This window comes from Aplosporella prunicola, assembly GCF_010093885.1.
Source record: "Aplosporella prunicola CBS 121167 unplaced genomic scaffold K452scaffold_14, whole genome shotgun sequence".
Classification (NCBI taxonomy): Eukaryota; Fungi; Ascomycota; class Dothideomycetes; order Botryosphaeriales; family Aplosporellaceae; genus Aplosporella; species Aplosporella prunicola.
The window spans coordinates 70455-87090 of NW_022983542.1; the positions used below are offsets into that span (position 1 = coordinate 70455).

At 58.6% G+C, this 16636-nt stretch overlaps 9 protein-coding genes across 9 annotated transcripts; 4 read left to right on the forward strand and 5 right to left on the reverse strand.

The window, feature by feature from the left end:
• The first annotated feature begins 72 nt into the window (after nt 1-72).
• Nucleotides 73-1071, forward strand: K452DRAFT_271838 (uncharacterized protein). The gene is made up of 2 exons (XM_033539058.1): nt 73-179; nt 240-1071. Exons 1-2 carry the CDS (start codon nt 108-110, stop codon nt 852-854), a joined length of 687 nt encoding a protein of 228 aa, XP_033396900.1. The 5' UTR covers nt 73-107; the 3' UTR covers nt 855-1071.
• A 116-nt stretch (nt 1072-1187) lies between these two features.
• Nucleotides 1188-2936, reverse strand: K452DRAFT_36128 (uncharacterized protein). Its single transcript, XM_033546408.1, has 5 exons — nt 2846-2936; nt 2668-2780; nt 2049-2615; nt 1579-1993; nt 1188-1516 (listed from the first exon to the last, which is right to left on the reverse strand). Exons 3-4 carry the CDS (start codon nt 2556-2558, stop codon nt 1595-1597), a joined length of 909 nt encoding a protein of 302 aa, XP_033396901.1. The 5' UTR covers nt 2559-2615; nt 2668-2780; nt 2846-2936; the 3' UTR covers nt 1188-1516; nt 1579-1594.
• K452DRAFT_358993 (uncharacterized protein) lies at nt 2922-3862 on the reverse strand. Its single transcript, XM_033546234.1, has 2 exons — nt 3555-3862; nt 2922-3437 (listed from the first exon to the last, which is right to left on the reverse strand). Exons 1-2 carry the CDS (start codon nt 3804-3806, stop codon nt 3198-3200), a joined length of 492 nt encoding a protein of 163 aa, XP_033396902.1. The 5' UTR covers nt 3807-3862; the 3' UTR covers nt 2922-3197.
• A 177-nt stretch (nt 3863-4039) lies between these two features.
• On the reverse strand, nt 4040-5106 carry K452DRAFT_308981 (uncharacterized protein; the record flags this gene model as incomplete). The annotated part of the gene is made up of 4 exons (XM_033543207.1): nt 4040-4224; nt 4272-4664; nt 4699-4727; nt 4787-5106. 4 exons carry the CDS (start codon nt 5104-5106, stop codon nt 4040-4042), a joined length of 927 nt encoding a protein of 308 aa, XP_033396903.1.
• Nucleotides 5107-5996: 890 nt separating this feature from the next.
• K452DRAFT_228972 (uncharacterized protein) lies at nt 5997-7054 on the forward strand (the record flags this gene model as incomplete). Its single annotated transcript, XM_033537007.1, has 2 exons — nt 5997-6941; nt 6998-7054. The coding sequence occupies 2 exons, from the start codon at nt 5997-5999 to the stop codon at nt 7052-7054; spliced, it is 1002 nt and encodes a 333-aa protein (XP_033396904.1).
• A 1570-nt stretch (nt 7055-8624) lies between these two features.
• K452DRAFT_228823 (uncharacterized protein) lies at nt 8625-9494 on the reverse strand (the record flags this gene model as incomplete). The annotated part of the gene is made up of 2 exons (XM_033536997.1): nt 8625-9290; nt 9366-9494. 2 exons carry the CDS (start codon nt 9492-9494, stop codon nt 8625-8627), a joined length of 795 nt encoding a protein of 264 aa, XP_033396905.1.
• Nucleotides 9495-9789: 295 nt separating this feature from the next.
• Nucleotides 9790-11068, forward strand: K452DRAFT_326949 (uncharacterized protein; the record flags this gene model as incomplete). Its single annotated transcript, XM_033544882.1, has 3 exons — nt 9790-10229; nt 10289-10700; nt 10754-11068. The coding sequence occupies 3 exons, from the start codon at nt 9790-9792 to the stop codon at nt 11066-11068; spliced, it is 1167 nt and encodes a 388-aa protein (XP_033396906.1).
• Nucleotides 11069-11777: 709 nt separating this feature from the next.
• K452DRAFT_287904 (uncharacterized protein) lies at nt 11778-13272 on the forward strand. The gene is made up of 2 exons (XM_033540555.1): nt 11778-12302; nt 12378-13272. The coding sequence occupies exons 1-2, from the start codon at nt 11982-11984 to the stop codon at nt 13116-13118; spliced, it is 1062 nt and encodes a 353-aa protein (XP_033396907.1). The 5' UTR covers nt 11778-11981; the 3' UTR covers nt 13119-13272.
• A 723-nt stretch (nt 13273-13995) lies between these two features.
• Nucleotides 13996-16069, reverse strand: K452DRAFT_271858 (uncharacterized protein). Its single transcript, XM_033539059.1, has 8 exons — nt 15855-16069; nt 15711-15795; nt 15635-15654; nt 15550-15585; nt 15343-15504; nt 14983-15296; nt 14643-14917; nt 13996-14587 (listed from the first exon to the last, which is right to left on the reverse strand). The coding sequence occupies exons 1-8, from the start codon at nt 15954-15956 to the stop codon at nt 14046-14048; spliced, it is 1536 nt and encodes a 511-aa protein (XP_033396908.1). The 5' UTR covers nt 15957-16069; the 3' UTR covers nt 13996-14045.
• Nucleotides 16070-16636: the final 567 nt, after the last annotated feature.

The following is a 16636-nucleotide window of genomic DNA, read 5'->3' on the forward strand; positions in this document are numbered from 1 at the left end:
GTCAGATGCCCCCATGTCAGTTATATCATCAATCCCCACGTTTATATTTCGACAAAAACTACCTCGAAAAATGTAGATACCTACACCAACTGATCGACTGTCCAAAAATGCCCACTGCAGTAGTCACAGGCGCCAACTCGGGCATTGGCCACGAATTCGCCAAACTCCTCATCAAAGAAGTATAAAAAAATCTCACTAGCCGGCCATACCCGCCAACGCCCCAACTAACGCGGCACCAGGGCTACGACGTGTACGCCACCGACGTGCAAGTCGGGGACAAGCTGCAAAGCCTCGCCTGCAAGCACGTGCACCTGGACGTCTCCTCGCCCGAGTCGATCCAGTCCTTCGCGCAGCAGCTGTCGAACCAGCCGGTCGACCTGCTCCTCAACATCGCGGGCATCATGGCCCCGCCGGCCACCGACCTCCTCACCACCGTCGACCTGCCCGCCCTTAACCGCACGTTTTCTGTCAACGCCTTCGGCCCCCTTCTCCTCACCCAGTCCCTCCTCCCAAATCTGCTCGCCTCGCCCCACCCCCGCATCGGAAACATGTCCAGCCGCGTCGGAAGCATTGCCGATAATGCCTCCGGCGGCTCGTATGCCTACCGTGCCTCCAAAGCCGCCCTCAACAGCATCTCCAAGTCCTTGGCCGTCGATCTGCGCGACAAGGGCGTTGTAGTCGTTGTACTGCATCCCGGATTCGTCAAGACAGCCATTGATCCCAGAATCCATGAGGTGAAGGAGGCTGTGAAGCCAGAAGAGGCCGCCGCGAAGCTGTGGCGCGTGTTAATGAGTAAGGGACTAGAGGATTCGGGACGGTTCTGGCATCGGGAGGGCCAGGAACTGCCGTGGTAGGTTGCGGGCGTGGCTTTTTGATAGATAATGAGGTATGAGATGCGATGATGTTATCATGTGAAGATCTTTGAACAGCTCCGACTCGACTGTGCGGACCATGGTCAGTAAGTCCACAAGCGTAGGTTCTCACCATAGTCGACTGAACTTGGTGATGGAAATCCACCATTCATAGCTGTTGATGATCATCACCGAAACGCCCCAGTCTGGAAGAACCTAGACGTTCGACCTTGGACATTCTCAGAAGTTGCCTATTTGGGCCATGGGTTAGTAAGCCTCCAGGTCTTCGCGGCAGTCACCCACCTGCTGCGCACTAAAAGCTAGACGTTCGAAGTTGTTGAGCTGGTTGCCATTCTAGGCCATGCAAGTATTTCTAGGTGGAACAAAGCAGACACACGCGACTGTCTGCTAGTTCTCCATTCGTCAGTGTGCTCTTTGTTAAGAAGAATGCTCTCAACAGCGTGTGTAAGTGGCAATGTCTGACGGAATTGACTTCAGGTTGGTCCTATTGTACATGAATTATCTCGACACTTTGTATAAGTCAGTTACCAGCTGGTCAAGGTCACCCTCAGACCCTACTGAACAAGCCTTTGCGTCTGTACGGAGATCTTTGTCCCCCCCCCCCCAAGGCATGCGTATTTACAGGCGAATTATTGCTAAGCTGACTGGCACAATACGATCAGTCAACTTCCAACGCAAGCACAATCTGCAGACAGAGCATCCGCACCTACCCAGTGTTTAACTCAGCCGATGCGACACATGCGCGTCTCAGGATGATGATTATAGTCAAAGGCCTGCAAGATAGCGGTAAGATGGGCCAAAGCGCCACAAATGACCAAGATATGAAAGATCTGGTGGGAGCTGCCGACGAAATCGAAAGCGCCGGGCCAGAGCTTCTCTGGATACTTTGAGGCGTAGACGAGGGCGCCGCTCACGTAGAAGACGCCCTCGAGCACGATCCAGCACCAGCCCATCTGGCGGTGCGCCTGCGCGATGCCGAACTCGCGCGCCGCAAACGTCATGGGGATGATGCCGACGAGGCCTAGCGACATGAACATCGCTGTGCGGAATGTCTTCCACTCGTTCGTGCGGCAGCGCGGCGTGATGATCAGCAGCGCGCAGCCAGCGGCAATGGTCGAGATCTGCGCCGTCAGTGATGAACAGAAACGTACCAAAACGCGGCTTAGCCGTACATACCAGGAAGACGTAGAAGCGGTAGGTTGTCGGGCGGCAATAGTAGCCGTAGTAGACGCCGGGCACCCAGCTGCCGGCCGTCAGGCATAGGATGCCCAGGAAGTCCATGAACAGCCAGCGCTCATGGGCGTCGAGCGAGTGGTTCGAGAAGGTGTGGAAGGCGGTAGAGAAGGCGAAGCAGAGGAATGCGCCGCCGAAGAAGCAGCCAAAGACGACGAGGTCTTCGTGTGTCGCTGAGACGTAGCGCTCGGCCAGCGCGTCCCATACGCCGCGTGCTGCGACGACAAAGACCACCAGCCCTAGCAGGTGGCTGTAGATGTTGACGGTTTGGTTGTGCAGCGAGCCCAGACTCGCCAGCGACTTTTGATAGGAGTAGCTCAACGGCCTGTATCCGCTGACAATGTACTCATTGTCCTGCTGCCAGGGGGGCAGCTCGTGCCAGCAGAGCAGCTGGGCGCCGTCTTTGGCCTCTGGCTTCGAGCTCTCAGCCGCCTTGTCCGCCTCTTTCGCCATTCTCGTGATGTCTACAGTTTTCCATTTCTCAGTGCAGTTGGGAGAGGAGGCATTGAGCTGTGGGTCCGGGGTCAGTGGATCCCGTTAAAACCGTTGAGCATTAACTAACCGAGTCATCCCCGGGGTGGCGTCGATTAATTTATTATATATTCGTGATGAAAATGACGCACATGGGCATGGGAATAGCACCCAATGCTCTAATGACCGTCGACGACCATTGTTCTATCCGGTAGTTTTGCCGTCAGCGGGTTCATGTGAGTCGACATCACGTTGTAGCCAAGTCTTACTCCGTAACCACCGTAACCACCCGTAGATCGTGGCGTGTCTGTGCTCGCATCCACAGCATCCGGACGGATCTGTATTGAGTAATACGTATATTGACCATAAGAGATGACAGAAGCTAGGAGTATGAGTACTTCGTTCTAACGATGAACACAATTTTATCCTACCGTGACAAAGCTATCTGGCTGGCCTGCGCAGGTTCGCTGCTCGGCCGCGCCATGCAAAGACTATCGTATCTTCGTGGGTATCATCCGGACCAGCCCAGGTCCGGCAAAAGGAACCAAAACGCCGTACCTAACCCAAGCCGAAAGTCCATTTTCACCATAAACAGCAGCCAACAGTCCGCCTTGTACACACTCACTCCGAACTCCCCACACTCCTAGCCACCCTCTTCCTGCCATTGTCGCCCCTCTTGGCCGCCTTGGCCTTCCTGCCCGATGGCGGCGTAGGCGGATTATTCCCGTCCCTGGCATCGCGCTGTGCCTGCTGCTGCGTCTGCTGGTTGGCGCCGCTGTCGTTCTCCCACTCGGGCTCCGAGCTGTCCGAGTCGAAGCCCGCTACGATCTTCTCGAAGTGCAGGCGCGTCTGGGGGATCGACTGCTCAGCGTCAGTCAGTCAGTCAGTCAGTCAGCTAGTCAGGCAGGCAGGCAGGCAGGCAGTCAAGCTGAGCTGCGACGGGACGATGGGCTTTCGCGGAACGTGGCGGAGACGCACCTCGTTGCGCGCCGCGGCGTGCCAGATTAGCATCTCGTTGCTCTCGAGGATGCGCGCGGCCTTGTAGCGGCGCTCGCGCTCCTCGAACGTCTCATCGCGAGCCAGTGCCAAGCGGTTGGCGCCCTGGTGTGCGGCGGCCGTGCGGCTCGCGCCTGGGCGAGATTCCTGGTGGATATAGGTTGGGCGGTTGCGCGCTTGCCGGTCTTGCTGCAGCGGGGTGTACGGTGGATGGGCTGGTTGCGCGGTCGCCATTGTGTAGGTTGGGGTGGGTGCGAGGCTGGGAGCTAGGTGCAGCTTGACTGGCCTGCGGGCGAGTGGAGGTGGAGGTGGGGCCAGCCGGAGCGATACAACCCGCTCACCATCGGGAGTTTTGTAGTTCACAACAGCACACTAAGGCATTCTTTTGCGCACCCGCGTTACATAGATCAAATTTCATTCAATATGCACAATTTAAACCAACTCCGGGGTATTCCCAAATCCGATATCTACTGCTTGTCCGGGAAGCCAAAGTTGACGCCGAAAGCGGGGTAAATAAATCGCGTCAGACCCTTCTTCTTGTGGATGCTCTCCAGCGCCTCCATGTCCGAGTCATCTAGCTTAATGATGGCCCTGTTCTCTTCTATCCTAGATGGAGTGACCGACTTGGCGAGGACGGAGCTTCCACGAGCGACTGCGAGAATCAGCACCGATTGAGAAGAAGGGTGCCAGTTCACTTACCGTGGTAACTCAAAAGGACGGTACCGGGCGAGACCTTGTGCTTCTTTGCGACTTCGCTGACACCCTCCTCGCTGAACATGGGGCTGCCGGTGCTACCGAAAGGACTGTACGCAGTGACATGGATGCCCTTGGTCTTGCAGAAGTCGACAATCTCCTGCTGCGGAAGGTAGGGGTGGTTCTCAATCTGGTTGACAGCGGGAACGACGGTGGCCTCCGGGAGAAGCTTCTCCAGGTAGGGCACGCTGAAATTGGCGACGCCAATGGCCTTGACCTTGCCGGTCTGGAGCAGCTTCTCCATCTGCTTCCACGTGTCGATGAACGACCAGCTGTGGTCGATGTCGCGGGAACCATCGGGGAGCTTGGGGAACTTGGGGTCATTGCCTGACCGGTCAGCTGGAATTGAGGTAAGAGAGTAAGAGAAACAAACCCTTTGGGTTCATCGCAACGCCCCAGTGTCTGAATTGTTATGTTAGTCATGTCTCACGCCTCTAAATTTGGCTAGTCTGTCTACTCACATGAGATAGAGATCCACATAGTCGAGACCAAGGCTCTTCAAGCTCAAGTCGAGGTTCTCCTCCACTCTCGAGTGGTAGGTGCACCACAGCTTGGTGGTTATGAAGATGTCCTCGCGCTTGACGCCCGAGTCAAAGGCCTTCTTCAAGCCCTCGCCGACCTCGTCCTCATTGCCGTAGACATAGGCACAGTCAATGTGCTTGTAGCCGACAGACAGCGCGTGCGCAACGGCCTTTTGGACCTCACCGGGCTGGGATTGCCAGGTGCCGAGGCCCAGGGCGGGGATGGAGGCGCCGGTGTTGAGGGGAAGTGGGGTGTTCATGTCGGGCGAGGGGTCGATAATGCTAGAAGGAGTACGCTTGAGCATAAACTTTGCCAGCGAGGGGTTCATGGTGGGCGCGACTTATAAAAGGAAAAAAAGAGCAGAGCGTGTCGCGTCAATGCCTCCGCGAACCCCGCGCCTCCGCGAAAGTTCAAAGACCGAGCAGCCCCGCAATTGGCGTCATCGGACTGGGGCAGACGCCGAGACGGACAAACTTGCACCGCCAACTTCCTCCACGCCAAATAGGGCAATCTTCGAGAAACACCTTTGCCGCAACTCAGCCCTGCGAGCCTCGTCCCAAGACTGCCTCTCTGACAAACAACCCGACAACTCTCACGTGCTCACGCCGAAACGGGCATCTCGAAGCGACCTGCCGCCCCATCCATGCTTCTAGAAGACGTCTCCGCCAAGAAACAACATGACCGATCGTACTCCCGGACGCTAACGAAAAGCATTTTCCGAATCTCCAACCATCGCTGGCGGCACCTCTCACAACAGTGACCGTCTGGAGCAGCGTGACCCGACTTGCGGTCAGACCGGGGCGGACTTGCCCCCAAAGAGCGGAGGGAGCGGGGGAGGCGGCCTGAGCCATCCACGGGCGTCGCGTTGTCCCTGACAAAGACTGTGGGGTGCGTGGAGAGGTGACGCTGGGAACCTGTTCCCAGCGCACCTGCAGTCCGGAGAACCTGGCCACCGCCCTACCTGCCTTGTCTGGCCAGTCGGAGAAAGGTACACGCGATTTAGAGCTTCAATATGATATTTAAACACGCTCAGAACCAGTCTCATCTTTCCTCATCGCATCATCTCAGTCTTCTCTCAGTCCTGCATTCCTAGTCTTCTCAGCCCTCCGTTTTCAGTCTCCTCAGCCTTTACTTAAGATACCCACCACAATGGCTCCCGCAGCAATCGTCGAGCATGGCACCCACCATGCCGTGGAGCAACCCAATATCAACGAGAACTTCAATAGCCACAAGGACGGCCTAGCCCTCGAGGCACTGTCGGACGACATTGACGATGTCAACGTCCTCAAGGCGGCCTTGAAGGTCAAGCAGGGCAACGCCACGCAGAAGGAAAAGGACATCTACGAGAAGTCGCAATTTGACGCGGAAAAGGACAAGACGCAGTTCCGGCAGTACGAGGCGGCGTGCGACCGCGTCAAGAACTTCTACCGCGAGCAGCACGAGAAACAGACGGTGGCGTACAACCTCAAGGCGCGCAACGACTTCCTCTCCAAGACGCGGGCCGAAATGACCGTGTGGGAGGCCATCGAGCGCCTCAACACGCTCATCGACGAGTCGGACCCCGACACGTCCCTTTCCCAGATCGAGCACCTGCTGCAGACGGCCGAGGCGATCCGCCGCGACGGCAAGCCGCGCTGGATGCAGCTGACGGGCCTGATCCACGACCTGGGCAAGCTGCTGTTCTTCTTTGGCGCCAAGGGGCAATGGGACGTCGTGGGCGACACGTTCCCGGTGGGCTGCGCGTTCGACAAGCGCATCATCTATCCGGACACGTTCAAGGGCAACCCGGACCACGACGACGAGATCTACAGCACCGAGCACGGCATCTACACGCCGGGCTGCGGGCTCGACAACGTGATGCTCTCGTGGGGCCACGACGAGTACCTCTACCACATCTGCAAGGAGCAGTCGACGCTGCCCGACGAGGGCCTCGCCATGATCCGCTACCACTCGTTCTACCCCTGGCACCGCGAGGGCGCGTACGAGTGGATGATGAACGACAAGGATTACAAGATGCTGCAGGCCGTGCGGGCCTTCAACCCCTACGACCTCTACAGCAAGAGCGACGACATGCCCAAGGCAGAGGAGCTCAAGGTGCGTCTCTCCATTATTAATCTACTAGCTGAGCAAAAAACACTAACGCACTGCAGCCCTACTACATGGAGCTTATCAACGAGTACTTCCCCACCAAGGTCATCAAGTGGTAGAACGACGGGGAACGAAAAACGAAACGACAGTCACGGGACCAGCGGATTCTGGAGTTTGGGGTTTTTATAATGGGATATCACGACACCAGCACGCTGCAAGAGCAGCCGTATAAAGTCACAATTGCTACTCTGCCTGGCACAGGCTTTTAAGTTACCTTGTCGTCTGTTGGATTCAGTGAATACATGCAATGCTACAGAGCCGCACACACCTGCAGCCTCTCCACCCCCCTCAAAATAGCAGCGTGCAACCGCACAAGCTATGCAGCCAGCCCTATCACGATCCACGACATGATACCCGCCCGTTGCTGATCCGGATCGATGTGCTGCTGCTGCTGCTGCTGCTGCACATCGCACGGCACGAGCCAGCACCTCATTACGCACTGCGCCATCGATCGCAGCCAGGCCGTACCATACCATACCAGACGAAAGCAAAGCAAAGCAAACCTCTCTCTCCTTCCTTTCTTTGGATAAAGAGAATACGGCGTGCCTACTTCGCTGCGGCGGCGGCGGAGAGGGGATATTGAAAATGATAGATGAATAAAAAACCAATAAACAAAATAAAAATCAAATATTAACAATGAATTATAAAACAATTGCGGCAGCTTAAACCATCCAACCACCCGACCCCAGCGCAGAACCACCAGCCTACCTACCTGCTTATTGCACACCACGCACGCGCACGCGCATGCGCACCATGACCTGCCCCGCCAGGCCGTCGTGGCACCTGTGTGACGTACCTACTCAAGCCAGCCTAAGCCTAGCCCAACTTAACTTAACGCGCGAGCGTGGGCCCGTCCTGTCCCACGCCGGACGGGCGCGCCGCCCAGCCAACGGCATTAGCATGCACATCTAGCGCGGAAGAGAGGAAATGAGAGGCTGCGCAAAACACCTAGGTAGGAGAAGGAGGCACGTCAGCGGCAAGCGTACAGTACAGTACAGTACAGTACCTACGTGCAAGGATAGGGAGGTAACTACCTAGAGTACCTACCTACGGAATGACTTTCGGGAGCCGATTCCCGACCGGTCACCGGCCGGCAGGCAGGCGGGCAGGCATAGGTTGTTTTCCCGGGTCCTGGGTCCCGAGTCTTGAGTTTTGAGTCTTTTGACTCCCAGCAAGTAATTAACTAACTAGTTGGGATGCATGCGTGGCAGAAGGATAGGTGTGTGTGTGTGTGTGTGTGTGTGTGCGCGAGTACTCTGCTGCTCTACCTACTCTACTCTATCCTACACAACTCAGCTCCAGGCAGCGGACAGCAGTCTGGCGGGCAGGTCGCGGCGGTGTAGAGTATTGTAGAGTATTTCATGGTGTGCTCATAGGGTGTAGGGCGCGGGTACCTACCTACCTACCTACCTACCCACCTACCCGCCCCCATAGGCGAGTATCTCCCTTTCGGGCGTGCGCTAATCCGGGAGGGGAAGGAGGGGCACGTGATGGCGTGTTGAGTAGGTGCGTACGGCAGGGTTGGATTATCAAATACGCAGTTGGACTATCAAATAGCTACGAAAAGAGATAAAAAAGACAACCCAACATGAGGCGAACGCAACCGAAGAACCGACAGGCGCGCACGCCTCACCGACCCATCCACCCCCCATCCACCGTCACCACCTCCCCACTAACATACCCGGCGGCAGGACTTGCCAAAAACACGACCGCGCCCTTAAAGTCGTCTGGATTCCCCCACCTACCAGCCGGAATGCGCGCCAAAATCGCCTCCGCACGCTTCTCATCCTCCATCAACGCGGTATTCATCTCGGTCGCAATATAGCCCGGCGCGATGGCGTTGACGGCAATGCCCTTGCCCGCCCACTCGTTGCTCAGCGCCTTGGTCAACTGCGCGACGCCGCCCTTGCTGGCGGCGTAGGCGGGCACCGTGAAGCCGCCTTGGAAGGACAGCAGGCTGGCGACGTTGATGATGGCGCCGCGGCGGCCATTCGAAGTTGCGTCCAGGGGCCGCGCCAGCATGTGCGCGCCCACGTCCCGACACAAAGTGAAGACGGTGCGCAGGTTGACCTGCAGGACGGCGTCCCAGTCGGCGTCGGGGAACTGGTGCGCGGGATGCCGGCGCTGGATCCCCGCGCAGTTCAGCAGGATGTCGATGCGCTGCTGCGCGTCTTGGGTGATGGAGGGGATGAGCGCGGCGACGGAGGCGGGGTCAGCCAGGTCCGCCGTGTAGATTGTTGCTTTGCGGCCGAGGGCCTCGATTTGGGCTTTTGTGGCCGTGTTGGACGTGTCGCGCTGTGGTGGGTGTTAGTGGGTTTGTTTATGTGGCATGCAATGCTCTTTTGGGGCAGTGGATAATGCTATACGCACTTGCACGAGCAGGATGTCCGCGCCGGCTTCTGCCAGTGCGATGGCCATGGCTTGCCCGATTCCTCGGGTGCCGCCTGTCACGAGAGCGGTCTGGCCGTGGAGCGAAAACAGCTGTTGGACGGAAGTCATGGCTGCGGTGTGGTGGGATGCAGTAGTCTGGAGACGTTCGGCGGCCATTGCCAGGATTAAAAATAAAAAAAAGTGTTCGAGCGACAAGCGTTGGGGCCCCCCACTCGTGATGGCTGAGGGCGGGGGAGGGCGGGGTGTGGGGTCGTCGGCGTTTGACCCAATTGCCGACCTGCTCTCTTCGGACACGCGCCCTGGATATTGCTTTCCGTCAAGTCACTCTTTACTTTTCTCCTTCTTCTCTTTCCTCCTCCAACCTCAGTCTTCTTCGATACCCCTCGCACATCTATACCCCACCATGTCCACCACGCAAACCCAGCAGCAGATCCGCGCCTCCGTCCTCCACGGCGCCAAAGACCTGCGCGTCGAAAACCGCGCGCTGCCCGCGCCGGCGCCGCACGAGCTGCAAGTCGCGGTGCGGGCGACGGGCCTTTGCGGCTCGGACCTGCACTACTACAACCACTACCGCAACGGCGACATACAGTGCCGCGAGCCCATGTCGCTGGGCCACGAGTCGGCGGGCGTCGTCGTGGGCGTGGGCGCCGAGGCAGGCGACTTCCGCGTCGGCGACAAGGTCGCGCTCGAGGTCGGCTTGCCCTGCGGCGACTGCGCCCGCTGCAAAGAGGGCCGCTACAATATCTGCAAGGGCATGAAGTTTCGCAGCTCGGCCAAGGCGTTTCCCCATGCCCAGGGCACGCTTCAGGACAGGATTAACCACCCCGCTGCGTGGTGCCATAAGTGGGTTTCCAGAGCAGTAGAAGCAGGACAAGCTGAAGAACGCTAACTAACGTCTCCAGGCTTCCCGAGAACCTCTCACTCGACCTCGGTGCGCTGCTCGAGCCGCTCGGCGTCGCCATCCACGCCACGCGCCGCGCACAGCTTCCCCCGCTCAGCACGGTGCTAGTCTTCGGCGCCGGCGCCGTAGGCCTGCTCGTGGCCGCCATGGCGAAGATCTCGGGCGCCGGCACAGTCGTCATCGCAGACATTGACTCGGGCCGCGTCAACTTCGCTGTGGAAAACGGCTTCGCGCACGCGGGCTTCACGGTGCCGCTGAAGCGAGGCAAGGACGTCGACGAGAACCTCGAGATTGCGCGCGAGACGGCCGCAGCAGTTGGCGCGGTGAAGAAGAGCGCCGGCGAGCCCGTCGGCGAGGTCGATGCCGTTTTCGAGTGCACTGGTGTGCCCTCGTGTGTGCAGGCCGCCATCTATGTATGCATGCATACCCCGCCCCTGCACCCTTCTCAACACTGACACGGCGCCAGGCAACCCGGCCCGGGGGCCGCGTCCTCCTCATCGGCATGGGCACGCCCATCCAAACACTGCCCATTTCGGCGGCTGCGCTGCGCGAAGTCGACCTAGTGGGCGTGTTCCGGTACGCCAACACGTACCCGACGGGCATCGAGGTGGTGTCGAAGCCAGCGGGGCCCGACTACCCGAACTTCTCGAAGCTGGTGACGCACCGGTACAAGGGGCTCGACGCGATCCCGCAGGCGTTTGAGATGGCGGGCAAGACCAAGGACCCGGACGGCCGGCTCGTGCTCAAGGTCGTTGTCGAGATGGATGGCTCGCAGGTGTGAACATCATTGCCAACCCGGCTCGCGTGCGTGCGTTTGGCGCTAACCTACCTGTGGCCGCGTAGGCCGAGGCTAGGCCGAGGTTGTGAAGTAAATGTTGAGGAGCTCATGGAGGCTGCGGTTGGAACGAAGGCGTCGAGGAGTCTGTGTTGGCTGGGTAAAAGTGTAGATGAAGGATATGAGCCAGATAATGTCGCCTTTTTGAATAATACGCCTGGAGTTTTCGATCTTGATCATGAGTCTCTTGGATGCCATTGAGCAATGCCTTCATGTGCCATTGAGCGACCATGACACGACAGCCGGTGTCCAACTCCACGGCATCATGTCGCCAACGCGCAAAAACGTCGACAAGCTAGCTAGGTAGGTAGTACGGCCAAGCAGCTGCAGAGCTAGCTACCTACCTACTCCGCCGACAGCGCGCCAAAGACACCTACAACAGGCAACAGCAGCAGGTCAAGCCCACCTTCCTCGCGCGACGACTACAGCAAGTGACAGCAACGACAGCAACGACGGGGCGGAGTTAAGCAGGAGTTTACCTAGCGGGCGGAGGGCGGTCGCGGAAAAGCAGGCTGGGAATGAGATCCCGAGTTGCGAGGGAAAGAGAACCCGGACCGCCACGACCTGGCGCGCGCGGGCGGTGAGGGCGGAAGTGTGGGGGAGAGGTCGGGATATGGACGACTTATAAGGGCCGCTGCGGTCACTGCTGCTGTGGTCGAGCTTGCCATTGAGTCCTCCTCTGCCCTTTCTCTCTCTCTCTCTCTCTTCCGGGTCTCTCTTGCGCTGCGAGATCTGTTTTGGCCGTGTGGCTGTTTGATACTAAGGTGCGTTGGCGTTGCTGTCGTCTACAACGCCTATAGAAACGCCGCTTCTTCCACACACGCACACACACACGCACACGCACACGCACAAAGACAGCATGGCCCCCCGCAAGCTCAAAATCGCCATCTCGGGCCTCGGCCGCATGGGCGCGCGTCACGCCATCAACTTCCACACGCGGACGCCGCGGTGCGACGTCGTTGCGGCCTTCACGCCGGACGCCAAGGAGGCGGCGTGGGCGGCGCAGAACCTCGAGGGCGTCACCGTCTACGACGACTACGACGCCATGCTGCGGCACCAGGGGCTCGAGGCCGTCGTCGTCGCTACCGTCACTACTGCCCATGCTGAGCAGGCTATCAAGGCCATTGAGGCGGGCAAGCACGTCATGTGCGAGAAGCCCCTGAGCACGAGTATCGAGGTGGTGAGTCTTTAGATATCCCCGTTGTATGGCATGGCATGCCGTGCGTGGACATGAGAGCTGATGGTGCGCGCGCAGTCCCAATCGGTCGTCGACGCCGCGGACAAGCGGCCCGACCTGAAGGTGCTGTGCGGCTTCTCGCGGCGCTTCGACGCCAGCTACCGCGACGCGTACGAGCGGATGAAGACGGGGGGCATTGGCAAGCCGTCGGTGTTCCGCAGCCAGACGTGCGACAAGCTGGACCCGTCGGGCTTCTTCGTCGAGTACGCGCGCTTCTCGGGCGGCATCTTTGTCGACTGCAACATCCACGACATTGACCTGGCGCTGTGGTACTTTGGGCAGGACTGCAAGGTCAAGTCGATAGTGGCCATGGGCATCACGGCCGTCGAGCCCGACCTGCGCAAGTACAACGATGTGGACAACGGCGTCGGCGTCGTCGAGTTCTGGGACGGCCGCATCGCCTACTTCTACTCGTCGCGCATGATGGCCGCCGGCCAGCACGACATGAGCGAGATCATCGGCACGGCGGGCAAGATCGTCGTCAACGCCAACCCGCAGTCGAACCTGGTCGAGCTGCACGAGCCCGCGGGCATCCGCCGCGAGATCCCCGGCCACTACTACGGCCGCTTCGAGCAGGCCTTCGTCACCGAGGCCAACGAGTTCGTCGCCGCCTGCCTCGACGACACCGAGCTCCCCTTCAAGGTCTCGGGCGCTGTCCAGGCCGTCAAGATCGGCTGCGCGCTGCAGGAGAGCTTGAACTCGGGCAAGAAGATCTTCTTCGACGAGTCGGGCCGCCGCATTGAGAAGGCCAACTTGTAGGCGTGCCAGAGATGCGCCACAGGTGGTTCATGGTCCATACCACAGACGAGCCTGCAAGCTGGCTCACAGGGCCCGCATCCCAGCCATATACATACGTTCCTCGTAGGAGTAGCGAAACACCCGTCCGCCATTCGAGTAAAAATGCCACGAGCTCAAGACGATAGACTCCGCTTAGTTGTGTTAGGTTAGGTTCAGTGCTGTGAGGAAAAGAGGAGGGAGGGAGGGGGCGCCGCGGCGCGCGCGTGCGCGTACAGTACAGTGCATACAGGACCTAGAACAAGCAGGTAGTAGTTAGATTCCATTGACGGACGGACGGACAGACCAAAATGAAGAAGTGCCGTAATGCCACGCCACGCCACGTCTTCTTGCCTCTTTTGCGCCGCGTCGTGCCGTCTTGCCTGTCCTGTTGTGTCGCCATCTCTGGCCGTGACCTAATCGCCTAGGTAGTCAAGTTGGGCCGACGGGCCTGCCTGCCCTGCCTGTCCTGTTGGAGAAGGAGAGCTTCATGTCTTGAAAAGACCACCTACCTACTTTCCTGCCTTGTGCCTTGTTTTGTCGGTGAGAAGACGCTGGATGCGTGAGCTGCGCCCACAGCGCTAGTGTCAGCGCCGGCGATGGGTCTGTCAAGGAGGTAGGTAGGCTTTGATGTCAATGAGGCAGGTAGGCGGGGTAGGTAGGTAAGCAAGATAAGCAACCTATAAGCAACAAGCAAGTCCAGAGCCCGCCGGTGTAATAGGCAAGCGGCAAGCGGCACAATAAAGATCACAAATGCACCACGCCTAAGTAGTCAATGCACAGATATGGGAGCCAAGTCTATTCACATTGACAACAACAATGACAAGAAAAAAACATGCATGATAATCTACATAACCTCGTCCCTGCGCATCCCGTGATTCCTGCCAGCAAACCCACTCCTGGCATGCCCATCTACACATCGACCAAGTTCTCCTCGCCCTGCTGGGCCTGCTCGGGCTCCGCATTGTCGCGGGTGTCCTTGTTACCGCGGCGGGCGCGCTTCTCCTCGGCGCGGCGCTGGTAGAACTGGTCGAGCACCTTGGCGGGGATGCGGTTGAGCAGGTCCTTGGGGTAGATGCGCAGCAGCGACCACGCCAGGTCCAGCGACTCGTAGATGGTGCGCGCCTCGTACGGCGACTGCGAGATGAACGTCTTCTCAAACTTCTCCAGGAACTCTAGCGACAGCTTATCCTCCGACGACAGCGCCTCCTCACCCACGACCGCCTTCATGGCCGCCGCGTCACGACCAATGGCGTACTTGGCGTAGAGCTGGTTGGACACGTCGCCGTGGTCCTTGCGCGTGCGGCCCTCGCCGATGGCCGACTTCATCAGACGCGACAGCGACGGCAGCACGTTGATGGGCGGGTAGACACCCTTGTTGTACAGTTGACGGTCAATGAAGATCTGGCCCTCGGTAATGTAGCCCGTCAAGTCGGGAATGGGGTGGGTGATGTCTGCGGGCGTCAGCATAAAAAATATTCCTGACCACTGGCTTTGTTGCTCACTCACCATCGTTAGGCATGGTCAGAATGGGGATCTGGGTGATGGAGCCGTTCCTGCCCTCGACACGACCGGCACGCTCGTAGATGGTGGACAAATCAGTGTACATGTAACCGGGGTAACCACGACGACCGGGCACTTCTTCACGAGCGGCCGAAACCTCACGCAAGGCATCGCAGTACGAGGACAGATCCGTCAGGATGACCAGAACATGCTTCTCGAGCTGGTAGGCGTAGTACTCGGCGGTGGTCAGGGCCAGACGAGGCGTGATGATACGCTCGATCCTGCTCAGGTCAGCGCCTTGCTCATAATTTCACCATATTTCTTTTATTCTTTTTTGGAGACTTACGTAGGATCGTTGGCCAAGTTCAGGAACAGCGTGACACGTTCCATGCTGCCGTTCTCCTCAAAGTCCCTCGTGAAGAAGCGGCTCGTCTCCAAGTTGACACCCATGGCACCGAACACGATGGAGAAGTTGTCCTCGTGGTCGTCGTGAATGCCCTTCGTCGGCTTGACCAAGCTGGCCTGCCTACAGATCTGCGCGGCAATTTCGTTGTGGGGGAGACCGGCGGCCGAGAAGATGGGAATCTTCTGTCCACGGGCAATCGAGTTCATCGTGTCAATGGCGGAGATACCCGTCGAGATCATTTCCTCGGGGTAGACCTGGTTTGTTAGAGAGTGCCTCTGGCAATGGACATTCGTAACTTACACGAGAGTAAGGGTTGATGGGAGAGCCGTTGATGTCCAGGTACTCCTCCGCCAGGACCTTCGGGCCCTTGTCGATGGCACGACCCGAACCATCGAAGATACGACCCAGCATGTCCTCGGACACACCAAGCTTCAAGCTGTGGCCGGAGAACTCGACTTTGGTCTGCAGCCGTTAGCCTAGGCCTCGCACGCGCGACGCGGTACTGACCTTCTTGACATCGATGCCCGAGGTACCTTCAAACACCTTACCAATGTCAGCCACACCCAGACAAAGCGTCATAGCGTCCTCCTACCTGAACGACGGCACGGTTGCCTATTTCCAATGTCAGCCGTCATCTAACTATTTGTGTGTGTGTCCATCTGCCATACCTCTCGCCTCCAGAACCTGACCAGACCGCTCAGTGCCATCGGGCAGCGTCAACGAAACGATTTCGTTGAACCTCGGGAATTTGACCTGGACGCGGGCACATCAGCTCCAAGTCGTGGGTGGGTTTGGTGGCAGCGTCGACAGACATTCTCGAGAATGACCAATGGACCGTTCACACCGCCGATGGTGTTGTAACGTATCCTAGGCTTGACGGACATCATGCGGGGATCGACGGTTTCGGGAGCCATGGCTGCGACGGGGGACAGGGCCGAGTTGGGGGGTATCGAGAGGTGGCGGAGAGAGAGGTGTGGTGAAGGGTCGCAGCTACGGGCCTGCGATCGTTGCTGGGATGTGGAGGCGCAGGTACGCAGGTGGTGGGCAGCAGCTCGAGTTCGACGTCGGACGTCACGCACAGGGCACGCGGACAAGGAATAACGTAAGCCTCAGGCCGCGATAAGATCGAAGCTAACACCGCCAGCTCATCCAGGTCATTTCGTAATACAGTGTCAAGGCTCATGCTCTAAGGTGAGTATGCGCTGGGCGCTCTGGAGAGCACACGTCTGTCGACGCGAGCTAATTCGCACACACGACCAAGCAGCCCATTTCACGTAGGCCCACGTAGTTATTTTGGAGCGAAATTAGCAAAGACGACCCCAGACACGACAAGACGAGACGACCTTATAGACTCGACGGCTAAACCCCGGGACGGCTAGGCCAGATTGGGCTGGGGTCCGCCTGACGGGGAGAGTCGACAGGCCTGCCAACGACACCACAACTCGAACCAGCCCATCACCCCGACCGCATCACGCCCAGACCCGCTCCTTCCACTCGTCGGGATCGACTTGGCATGGCGCCGCCGCCTCTTGCGTCTCTCTGATCCCGTTACACCATCCATTGCGCCCGGCAATCCCACTCAGTCGTTCCCTTT

Bases quoted from the DNA above. Each gene is read 5' to 3' on its own strand.
- K452DRAFT_271838 (XM_033539058.1), top strand. From the start codon at position 108: ATGCCCACTGCAGTAGTCACAGGCGCCAACTCGGGCATTGGCCACGAA. The intron at 180-239 runs GTATAAAAAAAT...ACGCGGCACCAG, and splicing joins CCAAACTCCTCATCAAAGAA to GGCTACGACGTGTACGCCAC.
- K452DRAFT_358993 (XM_033546234.1), bottom strand. From the start codon at position 3,806: ATGGCGACCGCGCAACCAGCCCATCCACCGTACACCCCGCTGCAGCAA. The intron at 3,438-3,554 runs GTGCGTCTCCGC...GACGCTGAGCAG, and splicing joins ACGCCGCGGCGCGCAACGAG to TCGATCCCCCAGACGCGCCT.
- K452DRAFT_271858 (XM_033539059.1), bottom strand. From the start codon at position 15,956: ATGGCTCCCGAAACCGTCGATCCCCGCATGATGTCCGTCAAGCCTAGG. The intron at 15,796-15,854 runs GTCTGTCGACGC...GCCCGCGTCCAG, and splicing joins CATTGGTCATTCTCGAGAAT to GTCAAATTCCCGAGGTTCAA. The intron at 15,297-15,342 runs GTAAGTTACGAA...CTAACAAACCAG, and splicing joins CCATCAACCCTTACTCTCGT to GTCTACCCCGAGGAAATGAT.
- K452DRAFT_36128 (XM_033546408.1), bottom strand. From the start codon at position 2,558: ATGGCGAAAGAGGCGGACAAGGCGGCTGAGAGCTCGAAGCCAGAGGCC. The intron at 1,994-2,048 runs GTATGTACGGCT...CTGACGGCGCAG, and splicing joins ACCGCTTCTACGTCTTCCTG to ATCTCGACCATTGCCGCTGG.
- K452DRAFT_287904 (XM_033540555.1), top strand. From the start codon at position 11,982: ATGGCCCCCCGCAAGCTCAAAATCGCCATCTCGGGCCTCGGCCGCATG. The intron at 12,303-12,377 runs GTGAGTCTTTAG...GTGCGCGCGCAG, and splicing joins TGAGCACGAGTATCGAGGTG to TCCCAATCGGTCGTCGACGC.